We start from the raw sequence: 19,115 nt of genomic DNA, 5'->3' as shown, positions 1-19,115 counted from the left end.
ATTGACTTTGTTACAATTAGAAGTGCTTACATATTTTAGTTGTTGTTTTATTAAGACATGATATATTTTTACAATAATTGGTTTATTCATTAATTCAATTAACATATGAATGTATAATATTTTATTATATTTTAGCAATATTAAGTTTTTAGAAAAATTGACGATTTAATATTTCTGGAAACATAATGTTTTCGTAAAAGTCAATAAGATTTTTTTCCATACGAGTGTTCCAAAAATCGTCATCTCGAAGAATTTTACAATAGTCCATACCTAAAAAAATAAATCAATAGCATTTTATAACAAAAATATTTTTGAATTTTAATTTTTGAATCAAATTATATAGTGATTTTAGTCTCTATAACAGTAATAAAATTGTTTCTTATTTTTCTGAATATTAAGTCTTTTAATAAATGGTTAGACATAATCCAAAAATTTGTCATAAGTTAAATTTATATATGACAAGAAATTAGAAATTATGTTTTTGCTGTCGGTTGTAAAACAGTTACTGCAATCGCATTACGGCACCGTAATTAAATGTGTATAAGGAAAAAAATTGTCTTTAAAAAAGAAAATTAAAAAGAAACTTATTTATAATCATTATTTATATTATTTTAGTTCAATCATTTCTCTATATTAATCTATCGTGTACTACTATTTCTACTATCACAGATAATATAAAACAAGATAGTGCACTTTTTGTTCAAGACACATAATTATAAAAAATGTAAACAAACCAAAACCTGCCTCAGTTCAGTACGCCACTTACAGGAAAAAAAAACTTTAGGACAAATTATTGTTTTTCAACTAGGCATTACTGGCTTTTATTGCTTGTATGATGTCGTTTTAAGCGCGCCAAATTTACCAATATTTTCTAGTTCCGTTTCACTTTCGAAGTATTACGGATATCCATTTTATATTTCATATTTATGTATTTATTGTTAATTTATTAACAATTACAACAGTTTTTTTTTTGCAGTATGTTTTTAAATTATGAACAATAAAAAAATATTTCATAGTTCAAACGCGGCGCGAAATACTATAAAATTGACCATATTTTGCAGTTAATAAAAAAATTGTGTATCATTTGGATCCATCTCATATTTTGAAAGCTNCGGCTAAGAGCAGTGGTACATGTTGCCACCCCCACTGAAATAACTAGGGTCCGCGGGATTGTTAGGCCCGTAATCCTTGCGGATTTCCCTGCGGGAATATTTAGAATTTAGTAGCAGATTAGATAAAATGGAATTATTTAATCTGCAATGGAGTTAACAAGACTTTTGTAGGTAGATAAAAAAAAGGTCAAAAGGTTTACCAATAAATTTACATTAAAGTTATTCAAATTGTGGCTGTTTTGAAATTCCATAAATATGTATTTATTCTCATGGATACACGCAAAACCAATTATTTGATACAATAATTATAGTAAAATTTACTGTAACAATAAATTAATTCCTTATATGTGTGTTTACTGATTTGAGACAGGTTCGAGTTATCAGTAAATCAAAAAGTGTACCATCTGGATTTATCATACCTGTGCTAATATTGTTATTTTTGTATGTTGTTATTATTAATCTTATGTAGGCCAACAGCATGTCATATATAATAAAAATAAAAACTATGTATTAAAAATTTTATTTAAAATTTTTATAAAAAAAATTAAAATCTAAAAAAAAATTAAATTTTGGAAAAAATTTCAAAAAAATCTTAGTTTTATCTTATAAATTCCTGTACAACATAAATTTTAAGTCATAATGAATTTATTTTTAGTACCTTTTGGTGTCCAAATAATGAAATAACAATATTGTCTCTTTGAAATGTGCAGTTCTCCTTGTATTTGGAAAAAAATTGGAGAAGTACATTTTAGTACAAGATCACCATTTTCGTTGTAATGTACATATTTTATCACTTTATTTTTAATAGCATCTTTGGGAGTCATATTTTGGGCGTTAAAGGGACATTTTATTTCAACAATACCATCAGTCCCAATTAAACCATCCGGCTTTGCTGTTAAATAATAAAAGTTTTCATCAATAAGTATACCAGACATTTGAATCTTTACGTTCATTTTCTTTTCAAAATGTTCTATTGCCTTCGGTTCATTAATTGTGCCATATTGAATATTAAGCCTATATAAATGTATATATATACAGGGTAATTTTTTTTATCATAACTCACTCACAGAATAATAATAATTTAAACATTCTTTTTTTAGATTATCTTTATTTACACATTATTATTGAATTATTAACTATGTAATAATTTTTAAGTTCATCCCTTATACCTGATAAGGGCGTCAACTTTGTTTTTTTAAATGGGAACACATATTTTGAATTTAATAAAATTTTTGAGTTTTTTATTTAATAGCAAATGACATTTGAACTTTTAGTATAACTTTATTTGTTTCTTAGATATAAACATTTAAAGTTTCAAATTTTTGAGTTAATATACATGTAAATAAATAAGGGATTATAATACAAGTAGCTAATTGGTTTTTTTTGACATTGCTGTCACAGTCTAGGATTTTTTATTATTAATTATGACTACCAATAGATATCTTTTCTGTATTGTCAGTTAGTGTATTTATATTCTCACAACAATGTGCCTTACTACCATTGATAATAACAATGGTGTGTACCTTCTAATATCGATGTCATAAAAAATCAATTAGCTACCTGTATTTGTAATCCCTTGTGTATTATACATGTATATTAACTCAACAATTTGAAACTGTAAATGTTTATATCTAAGAAACAAATAAAGTTATACTAAAAGTTCAAATGTCATTTCTATTAAATAAAAAACTCAAAAATTTTATTAAATTTAAAATATGTGTTCCCATTTAAAAAAACAAAGTTGACAACCTTATCAGGCATAAGGGATGAACTTAAAAAGTATTACATAGTTAATAATTCAAAAATAATGTGTAACTAAAGATAATCAAAAAAAAAAAATTTTAATTATTATTCTGTAAGTAATTGAGTGGGTTATGATAAAAAAATCACCCTGTATATCAATAAAAGCATAAAACAGGAAATTAGTGTCTTCTTAAAAACGCTTTAAACTAAAATATTAAAAAATAACTGTTTGAAAATAATATGAAGAAATAATCGTTCTTATTATTACTTATTATACTTTTTATTACTTACGGGATATCTTTGGTATTACTTGATTTTTCATTACTAACGCGCAATGTTTTTTTTAAGATTGATTCTTTGTTTTTTGTTTGGTTAAATGAATAAGCACTGAAAAAATGAGAAGCTGATAGATGTGTATTACGTACTTTATCCCACAAATCTTTGTCAACGATGTGTATTTCATTTTTCTTAAAAGTATTATCGTCATAGTTATTTAATTTTAAACTTTGTAGAAAAACTTTTTTAATATTTTCGTAGTCTTCATTGATAACCACTTCTTTTTGATTAGCTGTTCCATTATTTGCAATATGAATAATAGATTAAAGAAAAACGAAATTAAATAACAGTTAAGGGGATAGCATGCATCTATTAAGTTACTCCTGTTTGCCAACAAGATATATATTTTTAATATTTAAAAAATTATATCGATAAAATATATAAAATATTTCGAGTTATATATTTTATATTTATTCCAATTAATATATTTTTATAATATTTATAAGCAAATATTTAAAAAGATATTTTTAGTGTAAGATTCTGTATTTATTCTCTTTAATATATTCTCAAAATATTCATAAAAAAATATTTAAAAAATTATTTTGTGAGCATATTGTAGAAATATTTCAATAGATTATATTTTTCATTATATTTAAGAGATATTAGTCACAATATTTGCTTCAAAATATTTTAAAAAGTATTTTGTAAGAATATTTTGAAAATATTATTATATTGAGATTACTATGTGGGTAGTTAATTATATTTTTAGTTATGAAATTGAAATTGCAATTTATCATAGGTTATTGGTTTTCTCTAAATATACTTAATAGATGCACAATAAAAGTTGCACAAATCCTCTCTAAAAATATTTAAAATTGACACTAATATCGTATTTATTGAATAAGGGAATTTAAATGTGAAAAAAATGGGAGATATAAGATTATATCTCCCACTTTTATAAGACTATACTAACTAACCTAAAGTACAGGCGTTAATAATTGAAAAAAGTAGATACTAATGATCTACCTATTATTTAAAATATTATTTGAGAATGCAGAATTTCTATAAAACGTGGAAAAGTAATTATTAAAGATCAAAAAAAATTTTTAGCACTCCATGACTATATAAAAATTTCGGAATCTATTGATTAAAATGCTAATATTTTTCGATAGAAATTTTTGATTTAAAACGTGATATCTTTACCATAGAAATTCTAGAGGGACCCTGAACATTTTATTGAAATCCGTTGGTTTTTATCCAAGTTATGAGCTTTATTCTTTTGAAGTCCTATGCATAGTTTTTATGCATACATTATTCAAAAGTTTAGCAATTTAAAACTGAAAATATAAAATTAAATATCGAAAATTTTAACTCAAAAATAGCTACAATATCCATTTGCACATAAATATAAGTTATCGGGAATTTTTATGATTTAACTTAAAGCATGTAACAAAAACTACTATTTAATGTATATTTGAAGCTTGGAGTATTTCCGGAACATTATCAAAAATTGACTTGAAAATTTCACTTTTTATAAAAAAATGTTATATTTAATACCCCTTTGTAATCAGATAAAGACTCAGATTGTCGAAAAATACCTAGGGTATTTATAAATTAAATTTTTTTTTGATTCATCCATTTTTAAAAAAGTTATGACAGTTTTAAGAAAAAAAGTTTAAAAAATGTCAAAATTTATCTTTTTTAAAAATAATAATTTTTGGGCGATTGCTCAATTTACGATAAACGAGAGTAAAAATATCAATGTTTGAGAACAATGTCTTCTTTAACATACGATTTGTAATCTTTTGGCGTATCGTTTAAAAAAATCGATTTGGTAAGATTTGAGAAAAACTGGCAAATGACAATACAAAAAGAAATTTCAACATCGCATTGGGTTGATAAAATGAAATTCACAGAGGAACATTAATTTGGAGATCAAAAACATTTTGAATAAAACACTCCACAAGATTTGTGATTTACCTGTAAAGTAAGGATTAAAAGTCAAACGCGTAGTTGCGTAAGGCTTGCATATTTTTAGGTTTGGGATAAAACCCCGGCTAGACGGTACTTAGTAAATTATAAATAGGTAAAAATATTTAAAAGTGCCAATAAATAAGTTCTACATTAAACTTTTTTCACTTAAATAGATAAACATTGTGTTTTTAAAAATTTTAAGAGTACTCATATTGATTACCTTTGTTAATAAGCATATATGAAGTTTTGTTCATTTTTTTTACACAATTAATACTTGTCTTTGACAGTAAATTATTCACATATTTTTTAAAATTTTCTTGATTTATAAAATTTTTACTTTCTCCTTTAAAAGTATTTAATGTGAATGAAATCATTGATTTCAAAAATTCATTATTTATTTTACAATTATCGCAAAATTTTTTCATTGAAGATAGTAATGCAGAATTATCTAAATATTCTAAACTGACATCAAATGTATTCTTTTTTTGTTGTTGAAGTCTTGTTACATTAAAAATACTCATTGCAAAATCATATTGCCAAGGATTAACAACAAATTTTCCATAAATAAAAAATGAAATCATTCTAACTATGTAGTAATATACAAGTTCATAATTTATTTTAAACATATGATTTGGATTTATATTTTTAGTCCTAATATCATTTTTTAATGCTTCTAAAATTTGAAGACATAAAAATGTGTGAATACACTCTAACGACTCTAATTCTTTTTTTAATTTGTTTAAGCTTGATTCTTTTTTTCGTCTACACTCGTAATCGTCTTTACAAGATCTTGATAATAACATTATGTCATCATAATTTATAAGCGAATGATTAATATATTTCTTATTTTTTCCACAGACTAACGATTTGATATTATTATTAATAGTACTTACAACTTGTAAAAACGAATCGTCAAATATAGTGTCATAATCAGGTGCCTGAAATTAATTTGTAATTTATGGTCAAAAAATAAAAGTAATAATAACAAAACACGCAATCTACAGTTTTAATTAAATTTCAAAGAAGGCGTATCTGAGAGATTTCTTTGAGTTTTTTGTATTTACACAATTAACGAAGAGTTCTTTATGTTGAATTTTATTAATAATATTAGCAAGAAATAGGACTTTACATTAATTCAAGGAAAAAAAAATTGGATTTTTTAATGACTATTTTTTATTAATGACATAGTGAAATAAACATCGATGAGTCTCTTAACTGGATTAAGGAGGGGAAAGTAAATACGAACCCTCTCTTCTTTCCAAAACTTTTATTTCGTTACCATTAAGTTAATATAAATAATTAAATTATCTTACATGAAACATTAAATAAGTTTTAAATTGTTGATATTCAACAATATTATATATCATAAAATTATCAACGTCGACATTTATATTTTAAAGGCTGACGTAAATATCTTTTACATTGTTTTGACAGGAGGTAATAAGTGGTATAGTACTTAATCGGTCATCACACCTTTTTTTACCTTTTATCATTTACCTGTTATACCACTCCAAAGGATGACATACATTATACAGGGTGTTCAGTAAGTCTGGAAACGGGTTTCTATTGTTCTCATTGTTACAAACAATGAGAACAATAGAAACCCGTTTCCAGACTTACTGAACACCCTGTATGTTATTGTGTAATGAATTATAAATAGAGTCAGTGGAATGGAAGAGGTTGCCTGTCCAAAACCAGTGATCAATGTAGTGCTCAAAGGTGTAAGTGTTTCAATAACTTCGGAAACACCGATTTTTTAGATCGCTATTGAATTTTTTTTTAGAGGCTAATTGATTAATTAAATGCATATTTTACGATTAAAATTAAAGTTTAACCCTAATGTTAAAGGGTAAAAATCTACCCAAACTTAAAAAATTTAAATAGCAACCCTCAATTTTTCTTACTTATTTCAATAGAGAATTCAATTTTAAAAAGAATTATGGTGAAAATAACATTTTATGTTAAACCATTTTTAAATAATCGTCGTTTTAAGGGTAGAAAAGTGTCCTATTTAAAGGCAGATTTTGCTATGATCATTTCTATGAATTAAATTTTATAAAGATGATATAAATTTCAAACAATCTGCAAATTTATTAAGAAAAAATAATTTTATTAAAGCATACAAAAAGAATTTAAATGGACATTTTAAAAATTGCTATCTTATACGCGATCTTTTATTAGGGTATTTGAAGAATATAGCATTATAGGTCAATGCATATCATAATGTTTCTAGACTTTTAGCAGTGGTATCTAACATACATAACTAGTGTACACTATTATCTGTGATCGTTGAAGCGTGTTCAATTGTTATTGTCGCTTTATCACTTTATAAATGACAATTAGTGTCATTTAAAGTACGTCATGCTGTTAACCCGTAAGTGGTACGGTGAAAAAAATCACACTAACGGTATGGTGCGGTCTCCTGGACCTCTTAATTTTTTATGTAATATTTAGACCACATTTTTCTATTATTCCATCACATTTTTGGTAGAACAATATCTTAGTAGTATTAAATGAGATATGTCAAATTTTTTTTCGACTTTAATTTAAATTATGTAAAGTAACTACTAAATTTGTCAGGAAGTTTTATGATCTGCCATGCATTTATATACTTGACCTTCGTTATGTCCTGAAGCATTTTAAAATACATTTTTTACTCCACAACCATTAAAATATTAAACTAGACATAAATTAAAATATAATAAAAAAAAAAAATTTTATAATTAAAATTTTTTTAAAAAAATAACAGTAGTCAAAACAACTTTTTTAGGATTTATAAATTGCCATCAAAATATAAACAAAACATTTTTTCTTTTTTAAATTATCCTTTTCGACTTTTATAAAAAAAAAAGTTAATTTCCAACACAATTTATACATATTTTTCTGCTGCTCTGCAGACATATTGCATCTCCACAAAGTTTACATTGATATATGGTTTTTCTTTTCTTTATTGGAGGACATATGCGACAAGTTTTTCGTATTTCCAATTTGTCTTCGTACAATGTTGTATCCTTTAGGTTTTTAGATTTTTCAAGAATTTTTTCAATACTGCTCTTTATTTCTCGAGGGATATATGTATTTTCAAATCATCACTCCAATTCAGGAGTTACAAGTTCAAACGCTAAAGTTTTTAAAAAATCGAACCTCGTAATTCATTTGTTATTTTTTAATAAATTATACAAGACATACGAATTTACTCCAGAAATATCAATAAGTCGGTAAAATATAGCCAACGGCCAGCGACGTTACGGCGTCCTGTAGAATAAATGAAACATTTTTCGTCGAGTGCATCTAAGCCACCTTTCGTACTATTATAGTAAGAAATTATCTCAGATTTTTGGATATCATTGTCATAACCTTTTTGATTGTGCATCGATGATATCAATAGCAATAGACTTAGTCGATTTTTGAAAAGAAAAAAAATTACATTAATGGTATGGTGCGGTCTACCGGACCGCTTATCACTTTTAAACAGCTTTAACGACCAGAGCAATACATGTTTACCTTCAAAAACTTGGTTATCATTTTAATTGGGTTTTTATGATATTGCTATCACAGTCACGGATTGTTTATTATCAATTATGACTATCAATAGATATACATTCTGTATTGTCAGTTAGTGTATTTATAAACTCACAACAATGTGTCTTACTACCATTGATAATAACAACGTTTTGTACCTGCTAATATCGATGTCATAAAAAACCAATTAGCTACCTGTAATTTTAATCCCTAGTGTATTATACCTATATATTAACTCAAAAAATTGAAACTTTAAATGTTTATATCTAATAAACGAATAAAGTTATATTAAAAATTCAAATGACATTTGTTATTAAATTAAAAACTCAAACATTTTATTAAATTAAAAATATGTGTTACCATTTAAAAAAACAAAGTTGACACCCTTACCAGGCATAAGGGATGAACTTAAAAAGTATTACATAGTTAATAATTCAAGAATAATGTGTAACTAAAGATAAGAATAAAAAAAAAATTTTAAATTATTATTATTCTGTAAGTAATTGAGTGGGTTATGATAAAAAAATCACCCTGTATACAATATTAGTTGTATTAAACCAAACTTCAATAGAATTTTTAGACTGTGAAAAATTATGTAATTTTGCAAAATAGTTTCCATATTATCAGACAGATAATTTTATTGAAAAATTAAAATACCAATGCGCTTTGGGTAAAACAATATTTTCATCTAGTTCTGGTCTTTCTGAATTGTTTTATCAAATACAAAGTTATCAAATTGGGTTTGAAGAATTAAAAAAAGTAATTGGACTTATAATTGTCATTCCACTATCTTTAGATTTAGAAAAATAAAAAATGAATCTTATAGTATGCCTAACTATATTTTAGTTCACTGTTTCACTTAGTCATAATTATCTAATTAATTTTTAATAAGAATAATTATTTGATTAATAATAAGTAATAGCCATTGATAACTTTGATAAATATATATATTATTAGTTATATTAGTAATAATATAAGTAGCATAGTTTTAATAATTGATCATCAGGGTTTGAAATAATATAACACTCGAATGATTAAAATTGGATATTGAGGCAAAATTTAAAATCTTTACAACTTATGGGTGAATTACACAAAATTTGGGGGCCCAATCAGCCCGATTTTGGTTTATGAGTAAAACAAAAAGATTACTCATTATTTCTGCGCAGTGCCGGAGCACGCATCGGGGCACCTGCCCCGCGGTTGGCTTAGTCCACCCATTTTGTCTTTAGCCTAAAAAAAAGTTGATTATTCATGTTATATGTAACACACATAGAGTTGTTGTCGGTCTTCTATATATGTCAGCATTGTCGTCGCCATCTTAACGATTCTTTTGCTCAGTTGTTTTGTATTTGCTTTTACTGTAAAAAGAAGGTATCACCTTTGTGATTGTCGTACCTGTGCGCTCAGTTTATCGTCGTTGGGTCTATATATTTTCTGAGATACATCACAATACCTTTCACAGCATATTGTACACGTTGGTCAGCTAATTGCATTCGAATTCAATTGATCCTTTCAATATTCAACATTATCATCAGCCGTTTCAATTAGCCGATAAGTATAATGCTTGTTCATCTATTTTTCTAAGACTCCTTGTATAATTTATTATTAGTTTATATCAGCGCCTTTGTGACATTAATATTAAGTGTTCCCCCATCCACATTGGTGTATACAAGATTTTATATTTCTTGTATAATACATTTAATTGTTATAATTATATTTTGTAAAATTCATTCTATATTCAAACATACAGTATACTCACCTTATTCTTTATCCTCGGCATAGCTAAAGACTTAAGACAAAATTTATCCACGAACGTTAACGAACTCGCGTGAATACCACCGGACGCTGGGTCATACAGTAATTTTGTAAAAAAAAAATAATTAAATTAAGCTAACTTCTTTTTAATAATATATCTGTATTTAATTAATTCATTGAAATAATTTTTCTAGTAAATTAATAATAGAATAATAAATTTTTGTTCATTGAAAAATTTGAATTATATGTATTATTATTTTTAGTGTGAAATATACAAATAAAACGTTCTCTATTTTGAATTATTGCATATGTCAGTTTTAAAATGATTAAAATGATTAAAATATATTTTATGTTTTATTAACTGACTTTTAGTATGATTTATTTATTAATCTAATAAATTAATTATGTAATTTAAATATATATTCTTTTTGTATTTTTTCCTATTTTATCTTTCAATATTTTTCCATATTTATTTAAAAAATGATGTGTTATTTTGGGTTTTTTTTAACTCCAATAAGCAACAGATTTTTTATAACATGTATTTGAAAAAAATTGATAAATTTATGCATAATATTTGTAATTATTATTATTAATAAAAATATCAATTAAAAAGAAATTTCTTTAGATCCTCTTTAAGTAAGTTTTATTATATCATCCTTTAATATAATAAAACTTAGTTATTATATTAAAGGATGATAATCAATGATCATTGTATAAGGTTAGTAACTTTTTAAATATATTTTAAAATGGCATCAATATATTTCAACTGTATATATTTTTAAATATTTTATTGACAAATTCTGATTCTAAAGAAATACTAATTTCTTATTATGCAATTAAAAATGTCGAGAAATTTGTTTATTTTTTAAATTTATGAACTGTGTATTTTACTGAAAATGTAAATTGAGTAAACCAAATGTAATATAATAAGACATTACGTGTAACTGGAAGATGTTCCATCACAACAGAATAGTAGTTGAATAGTAGTAATTATCCAATGGAAAGATAGAGCTTATGATACAGTAAAATGATAATATTCATCTAATTAGTTTTATAAACAAGCAGTTTTTTTATGGATATATCTTAAAAATACATATTTAAAATTAATAGATGCAATGCGCAACAGAAAAATGAACGCAAAATTAAAGCGCATTTGTTATAATTAAAATGATTTTAGTGAATAATTAGAAAACAAAATTAGAAATAATGTGTATATTATTTAAATATTAATCATCAAAACAAAAATCAAATTGTGTAAAATAAAAGAACGCAAAATGTTGCTTACAGAGCAATAAGATTCTATAGGTAAAACTTTTTAGTTTTTAATATTATTGATTTTAATATATAGTACTTTTAAAAAAAAAAATTGAATTAATATTTTATTATTTATTTATTATATTAGTTTACGGGACGTATCCCTTTTTTTACAAGCATGCTATGTTTACATAATTAATTTTAACTGAATTTTGAGAAAGGCACAAAAACAAAAAAAATATATATATATAAAAAAAAAACAAACAACAAAAGACAAAATCTAAAATGTTTACAACTAATAAATCAATTATATGAATAAGACATTACTAAGTACAATACAAATATTATTATAATATAAAAATAGGATCTGCATTTACACTTCTAAGTGACCGGCGGAGGGGTTCGTTCATTAGGTAAGTCGTGGGAGCATGCGTGACTCAGAAAAGCGCAATCGACCAGGGAGTCTATTTTTGAGCTTGGACTAATCATTGACGAATGTTTTAGTACACTAAAACATAAGATGATAATTTTAGTGCACTAATGGAATTTCGTATTTTTGAATTTTATTTTTTATCAGTCTAAATATCTTGCGCTAATCGTACATCGTATAATCTAATGTCATTTCAAACCAATAATTATTAGTGCGATATGTTAAATTATATTAATATATAAATCAGATAAAAATCAAATGAGTTAAACATTTTTTCTAACTTAAAAAGAATTAAGAAAAAATTCAGTGCCACAGGCATGAAGACCCAAGTGTTACCGTCTCAGAAACCGTACGTCTCATTCGTCACTTAATAAAAATGGAAATTTTGCTAGTGCAAATTTTAAAGTTATTTTTCTCGACTTCAAAGAAACAAAAAAAATTTAAATATGTTTAATTTTTTATACTATGACAATTAGATTGATATTATATTTATGAAAATCAGTGTAATCCCCTTATAATAAAATAAAAAACAAAACCAAGAATTTTAACACAAAAATAGCATATTTTTGAATACGTTAGCTATTTTCACCATAAAGACAAAATAAAGTACGAAATTTTTATTTTTAATATTAAAGTATATTATATAAGCTTTAATTTAAGATACATATAAAAGTGTCAGTATTTCCGAAACACTTTCAAAACTTAAGTTGAAAAAGTTCTACTTTCTATATGTATTTTTATGTTTTTTGAACCCCCGTGTAATAAGGGAAATGGTCCGATTTAAAAAAATAGTATGTCAAATAAAAGAAGTATATAAATATTATTTTTATAAAAAAATTGTATTGATCCATACATTTACAAAATGTTATAACATTTTAAAGTTAAAAATGTAAAATATAAAATCGAGAATTTTAGCACAAAAATAGCATTCTGTAGCCATTTTCACCGTGAAGACAAATTAAAGTCCGAAATGTTTTTAGCTTCGATGCGAAACTGAGAAGGTATTAATTTTACTATGATCTGTTTATTTTTTTTTTTTGTGTCTTTTACCACTTTTTCTCAGCTCTCACTGAACGGATTTCTTTCAACGATACGTCAAAAGATCACCAATTGTATCTAGTCGAAGACATTACCCTCAAAAATTGAAAAAATTTCCCTCGTTCACCGTAAATGGGGGAAACCTCCAAAAAAATACAAATTTAAAAATCGCTAATTTTCGACATTTTTTCAATTTATTTTACTAAAAATTGCTATAACTTTTTTAAAAATAACCAAATCAATATAATTTTTTTTATATAGATGCACGATATCATTACCTTTCAGTTGGTATATTTTTTTTTTATATATGACCCTTTACCTACCCACAGGAGGGATTTAAAATGACAACTTTTTCACAAAAAATTAATTTTTTCAACTTGACTTTTGAAAATGTTCGGGAAAGTCTGACACTTTTATATATATCTTAAATTAAAGCTAATGTAATGTACTTTATAATGAAAAAAAAAACATTTCGGACTTTAATTTGTCTTCACGGTGAAAATGGCTACCGAATGCTATTTTTGTGTTAAAATGCTCGATTTTATATTTTACATTTTTAACTTTAAAATGTTATAACTTTTTGAAAAGTGTAAGGATTAACAAAATTTTTTTATGAGAAATAATATTTTTCAATAATCCCTTTTTCATTAAGGATATTAATAAAAAAAATAGCAGATCATGTAGCTTTTGGAATAATCCACCAATTTTTTAAAACTTAACACTATCGAAAGATTTGCATCGAATCGTTTTTTTTTGATAGTGAGTTTAATCACTATCAATTTTAATTTATATTTGTCATTTTTTTGGAGATTTCCCCTATTTACGGGGAACGAGCGAAATTTTTTCAATTTTTGAGGGTAATGTCTTCGACTAGATATGATTTGTGATCTTTTGACCTATCGTTGAAAGAAATCGGTCCTGTGAGAGCTGAGAAAAAGTGGTAACAGACACACACAAAAAAAAAAAAACACATCATAGTAAAATTAATACCTTCTCAGTTTCGCATCAAAGCTAAAATTCAACAATCAACAATTTTAACTATTAGACTCAGTAATATATCTTAAAAACTATAAGAATAACTCAAATGGTAACGAAAAATTAACAGTTAATAATAATAATTTCAATTCAAATTCTCAAATCAATATAAAATATCACAAGAATGACAAGATAATATTATACTATGGGCCCATATTGCCATAACTTTTGGGAAAACTCAATAAAAAACAATTTTACAAAAAAAAAGTTGTTAAGTGTTTAAAAATTATTATACAACTAAATTCTACGGTGATATTGTAACAGATTGGCCGAAATCGTTATCAATTATGATAAGGGTTAAGGTGACCATCGCAGGAATGATAGAAGAGACTTGGTATCATTGTCAATGTCGTATATAATGGCCAATACGGCCTCAACATACATGTATGAAGTATAGACATTAATTATTGTGTTTCAAATCGTTAAAAATCAACATTCTATTCTATTTATATATCTTTCTTTCAATATATTTTATTCATATTTTAGCTTATATAAAATTCTTATATTATGATTTTATAATTAAAATATTTTAAGACATTATTCCTGTGGAACACTGTCTGATTCGTTTTTATCTATTAAATATATTAGTTTATTTATTTATCCAGGTTGTAGTTTCATCAATTTTAACATGTATATTTGTCACTTAAATCACTTTGCTGAAATTGTAACTTTATTACTCAAATTAATTTTTAATATTATGGCTTTTATTTCAGTACAAAACTTAGAACTAATTTTTATTCAAATTACTTTAGTTAACATTTGATAACTATTTTTTAATGGTTACTTGATATTTTTATTAATGTCCATTTTTATTCAAAATATATTTTTATTTATATATGTATACAGGGTGATCAAAATTTGGTAAGACACTCATTTTCTCAGATAATTTTAAATTTGATTATAGAGAAATAATATCAAGTTCAAAAAACTCTACAATAATATTTAGTCAAACCATTATTTTTTCGTCCCTTCAAGGATAAAAACCCNCTACAATAATATGTAGTCAAACCATTATTTTGTTCGTCCCTTCAAGGATAAAAAACCCTATTTATAATTTTCTTAAATGGGAACTCTTATTTTTAACTTTATAATATGATAGAAAAAAAAATTATAAACAATTTTGTTCTTATAATTTATTTTATCCGATTAACCGTTCGTCGGTTACAGCTTGTTAAAGTTAAGTGATTTTAGGCCAAATATCTATTGTCATTTACTGTATTAAATACAGAAGTCATTAATTTTACTTGCTGTTGTATAAACCAAATTTTATTGATCAAGTTATGACAGGTAAATTAGCTATACAAATTTACTACTCACTAAACGTGTAATAACAATAATAGATCCAAACCGGGTTTTCGGTGTATTATTAATAGCTAAGTCTATGGTTTTGTAAGACTAAAGGATTTAACAAAAATACTGGTTGCACTGCCACCGATATTATGAAATGTAATAAACGACAATATTTTTTCTGGAAGTCAAAATATTTAAACAATTATAAAACGTAAACGGTTGTCCGGATAAAAAAAATTATAAGAACAAAATTATTTGTAATTTTTTTTCTATCATATTATCAAATCAAAAATAGTGGTTCCCATTAAAAAAAATTTATAAATAAACATTTTTATCCCTGAAGGGATAAAAAAAAAAAATATTTATCTTTATATTATTGTACAGTTTTAAAAACTTAATAATTTTTTTTTTTATTAAAATTTGAAATTCTCAATAGTTTCTGAGAAAATAAGTGTCTTACCAGATTTCGACCACGTATTTTGTGGTTCGAATAAACTCTTATAATATTAGAATCTTCTAATTTGCGTAGAATACTTAAACATTGAGTAATTAAAAATATTTTTTGCATTTACTTGTATTTCTGGGCTAGCATTTGTGTTCAAAAATATTTGAGCTGATATAAGAAGAATAATGGAAAAACATCTTATTAAGTTCAACAAATGAAATCGACTTGTAAACATTTTTTTAATTATCTAAAAATATTTACATATATTAAAGACTTACAAAAAAAAATTCTGAAAAAATTCTGCTTACTTAAATTATAATTATCAGTTTAGTTTTAAAAAAAATGAAATATTAATTTTATTTTAAAACTCTATAAATTGAACTAATAATATATTACCTTGATTTATGTTATTTGATTATTTTAATAAAAATCGTCTATAGAGCTATTAAATGTTTATATTTTTAGATTATTAAAAAACATATAATGTAAATAAAATATGTTATATGCTTATATTAAATAAAACTGTAAAGAAATAAATTAAAATATTTCTAAAAGTAGCTTAGTATTTTTTAAGTGGGGGATCGGAATCGCTTAAGAAATTAAGGCTTTTTGTACATATATTAATCTTTAGGAAAATAAGATAGAGTAAACGATATTTTCTAAATATTAAAAAAAAAAAAGTTAATATTCTTTAAACTTGAGAATTCCTGTAATAATAAAAACTTATGGCACTCTGTATTTTTAAATACTTCATGCTATGTAAAATAAAGATAATTTTACTTAATTGCTAATTAATATATGCGTTAAAAAATGATATCAATTATAATAATTATGCTATGAAAGAATTAATAAATCAATTTATAGTCCTTGAAAAAAAATATGTCGGCATTTTCTTAAAACAAGCGAAGGTTTTCAATTTAGTATAGTACTAAATAAATGTTTATCACACAAAATAATTGTGACGGTGTGACCAAGTCGGTAACGCGGCAGTGCTTAATGCGCAAAACTCGGTCATGAGCGGTTTCATTTACTGAACGAGAGATCAGTTCGGTAATTGAAGTCACTATCCCACTCTCCGGGGATGGACAACCACCCGTCCCGGAGTATAAATGGTTAAGAAAACCTCCTCTTAGGTGGAGATCGCTATGTCCTTTAATGAACTAATAAAAGCAATAAAAAAAATTTAAAAAAATAAAAATAACAGAAAATAAAGCGTGGTTCATTTTCATTTTGTAAAATATATTATGAGATATTGTTATTAGATCCCTTTAAATTTGTAGATATTCTTAATTAAGCTTTGCATTTTGTTTACTGAAATACTGAGTACATTTATAAAAATATTGATAATTAATATATATCGTAGCATATAACTAATATAACTAAAACTATTTTACAATAATACTCTATAAGTCACACTACCGTGTTGTGACTCAGCTCGAAATTAACTATGAGCTAAATCGTAACATGGCGTGTACATTCCATTAGCTGTGTCCATTCCCCAGCCTGCACCACGTGGAACTGAGGGCTTTGCAAAGGTCAGGGTAATATAATTCACAAACATAAGATACACTAAACAGCTGGACTTAAACAGCACCTCAGGTACTCCTGAACTGAACGGTTAGTTACTATACTATAGAATTTTAAATAATGGAATATAAGTTTAAATTTGAATAAATATTTTAAAATCTAATACCTTAATACAAATTTGCATTAGCATCTAATAATAATTAAGTGCTAATGAAAGTTATAATTATTTAATAACTAATAATAAAAGTATAACATTGCTTTATTTGCAATTAATGTTAATTGTTGTTGGATCAAGAAATTCATGATTATGTCAAACTCCAATGAACAAATTATACTTTAAATGTCGAGATCAAATATACTATAGATTCAGTACCTTAAAACAATAGAGATTAGAAAANTAGAAATCAAATATACTATAGATTCAGTACCATAAAACAATAGATATTAGAAAAACATATCCTATAATATAATATCTTAGTGCCTTAACAATATAACTACAAATACAAATATATATTCAAACTTATACTTAATAATAACCAACTAATTACTATTTAGCATAACAGTTATACAAAAGAAAACTTTACAATCATTAAATTAAAATTTGAATCACAGTATTTTTTGTATTTTCTTTTAACGTAACATAAAATATAAACAAAATTACGTTACGTACACATAAAACGATCTTTGCATAAAAATATTACAAACATTTGAAAAAATCCTGTGAAAAAAAACTACTATGAAGTGGAAGAATGCATAAATGGATTATAATATAGTAATTATTGTCGCTTTTTAGAATAATTTCACTGATTACCTTGTCTTTCAATCTTTTTATGCATTCTACCAATTCACAGTAGTTCGATGATGGATTTTTTTTTATTTGGCCCATTGGAAGTAAATGTACTGTAAATGTAACACATTCTATTTGGTGCATTAATTGGTGACGGACTTTTAATTTTCTTATAACAGCATTGTTAACAGTACATTCCAATTCATGTAGTTTAGTCTCAACACTAAATGGATATTATTGCGATACAACGCTTAGAAATTTTAAATCATTGTTTTTGGTATAATATACTGTTAGGTTTGGTTTTAATTCGTTAAATCACATATCACCGTATACTAACCTTTTTATTCGTTCTTAAGTATTTACACTTCATAATAATAATAATAATTAAATTAAAACTCATGGTTTTCAAATATATGTATACATATACTTTATACATTAATTTTTATTAATTAACACAGTGGTGTAACTGAAAAATAGTCAAAAAGAATTTGATTAATAATAACACAAAAATAACTGAATTCATATGAAATAGTAAAATATTGTACATATACCTATAAATCTAATCAAGATTGATCGGGATTATGAAAATTAAGTCGCATGACTTTTTGTTTTAGCCGTCTCACAATTGCATATAATATCTAGTTATATTCTATTTAAAAACGGGTGTATATTATAGATGTATAAGTAGTAAGTAAATAGCGGATTCAGGGGATCAAAGGATGCCGCCATGGTCATCATCAAAAAGTAATAAATTAAGAGTGTTAATGGGTAATTAAATGGTTAATTAAGGTCAATCGTAATTGTTAAAGTTGTAAATCAAGTGTGTTATTGTTAAAATTGCGATAATAATGTGGGTTGGCGGAGGGTAGGTGGTCAGCTGACTCGGCGTTACGTCGTTGTCGGTGTGACGTATGCAGCAACGCGTGC

At 25.0% G+C, this 19,115-nt stretch overlaps 1 protein-coding gene across 1 annotated transcript; it reads right to left on the bottom strand.

Moving 5' to 3' along the window:
- Positions 1-47: 47 nt before the first annotated feature.
- LOC126897000 (uncharacterized) lies at positions 48-16,182 on the bottom strand. Its single transcript, XM_050670321.1, has 5 exons — positions 16,002-16,182; positions 5,326-6,043; positions 3,147-3,423; positions 1,771-2,126; positions 48-270 (listed from the first exon to the last, which is right to left on the bottom strand). The coding sequence occupies exons 1-5, from the start codon at positions 16,107-16,109 to the stop codon at positions 149-151; spliced, it is 1,581 nt and encodes a 526-aa protein (XP_050526278.1). The 5' UTR covers positions 16,110-16,182; the 3' UTR covers positions 48-148.
- Between the last annotated feature and the right edge of the window lie 2,933 nt (positions 16,183-19,115).

The sequence above is a fragment of the Daktulosphaira vitifoliae genome, unplaced genomic scaffold (assembly GCF_025091365.1).
Source record: "Daktulosphaira vitifoliae isolate Bord-2020 unplaced genomic scaffold, ASM2509136v1 Scaffold_1, whole genome shotgun sequence".
Classification (NCBI taxonomy): domain Eukaryota; kingdom Metazoa; phylum Arthropoda; class Insecta; order Hemiptera; family Phylloxeridae; genus Daktulosphaira; species Daktulosphaira vitifoliae.
This window is presented reverse-complemented; position numbering and strand designations above follow the sequence as displayed.

Excerpts from the sequence above, each read along its gene's own strand:
- LOC126897000 (XM_050670321.1), bottom strand. The coding sequence starts at position 16,109 with ATGTTTACAAGTCGATTTCATTTGTTGAACTTAATAAGATGTTTTTCC. Across the intron at positions 6,044-16,001 it reads ATGCTAGCCCAGAAATACAA|GCACCTGATTATGACACTAT; the intron begins GTAAATGCAAAA and ends AATTAATTTCAG. Across the intron at positions 2,127-3,146 it reads AGTAATACCAAAGATATCCC|GCTTAATATTCAATATGGCA; the intron begins GTAAGTAATAAA and ends ACATTTATATAG.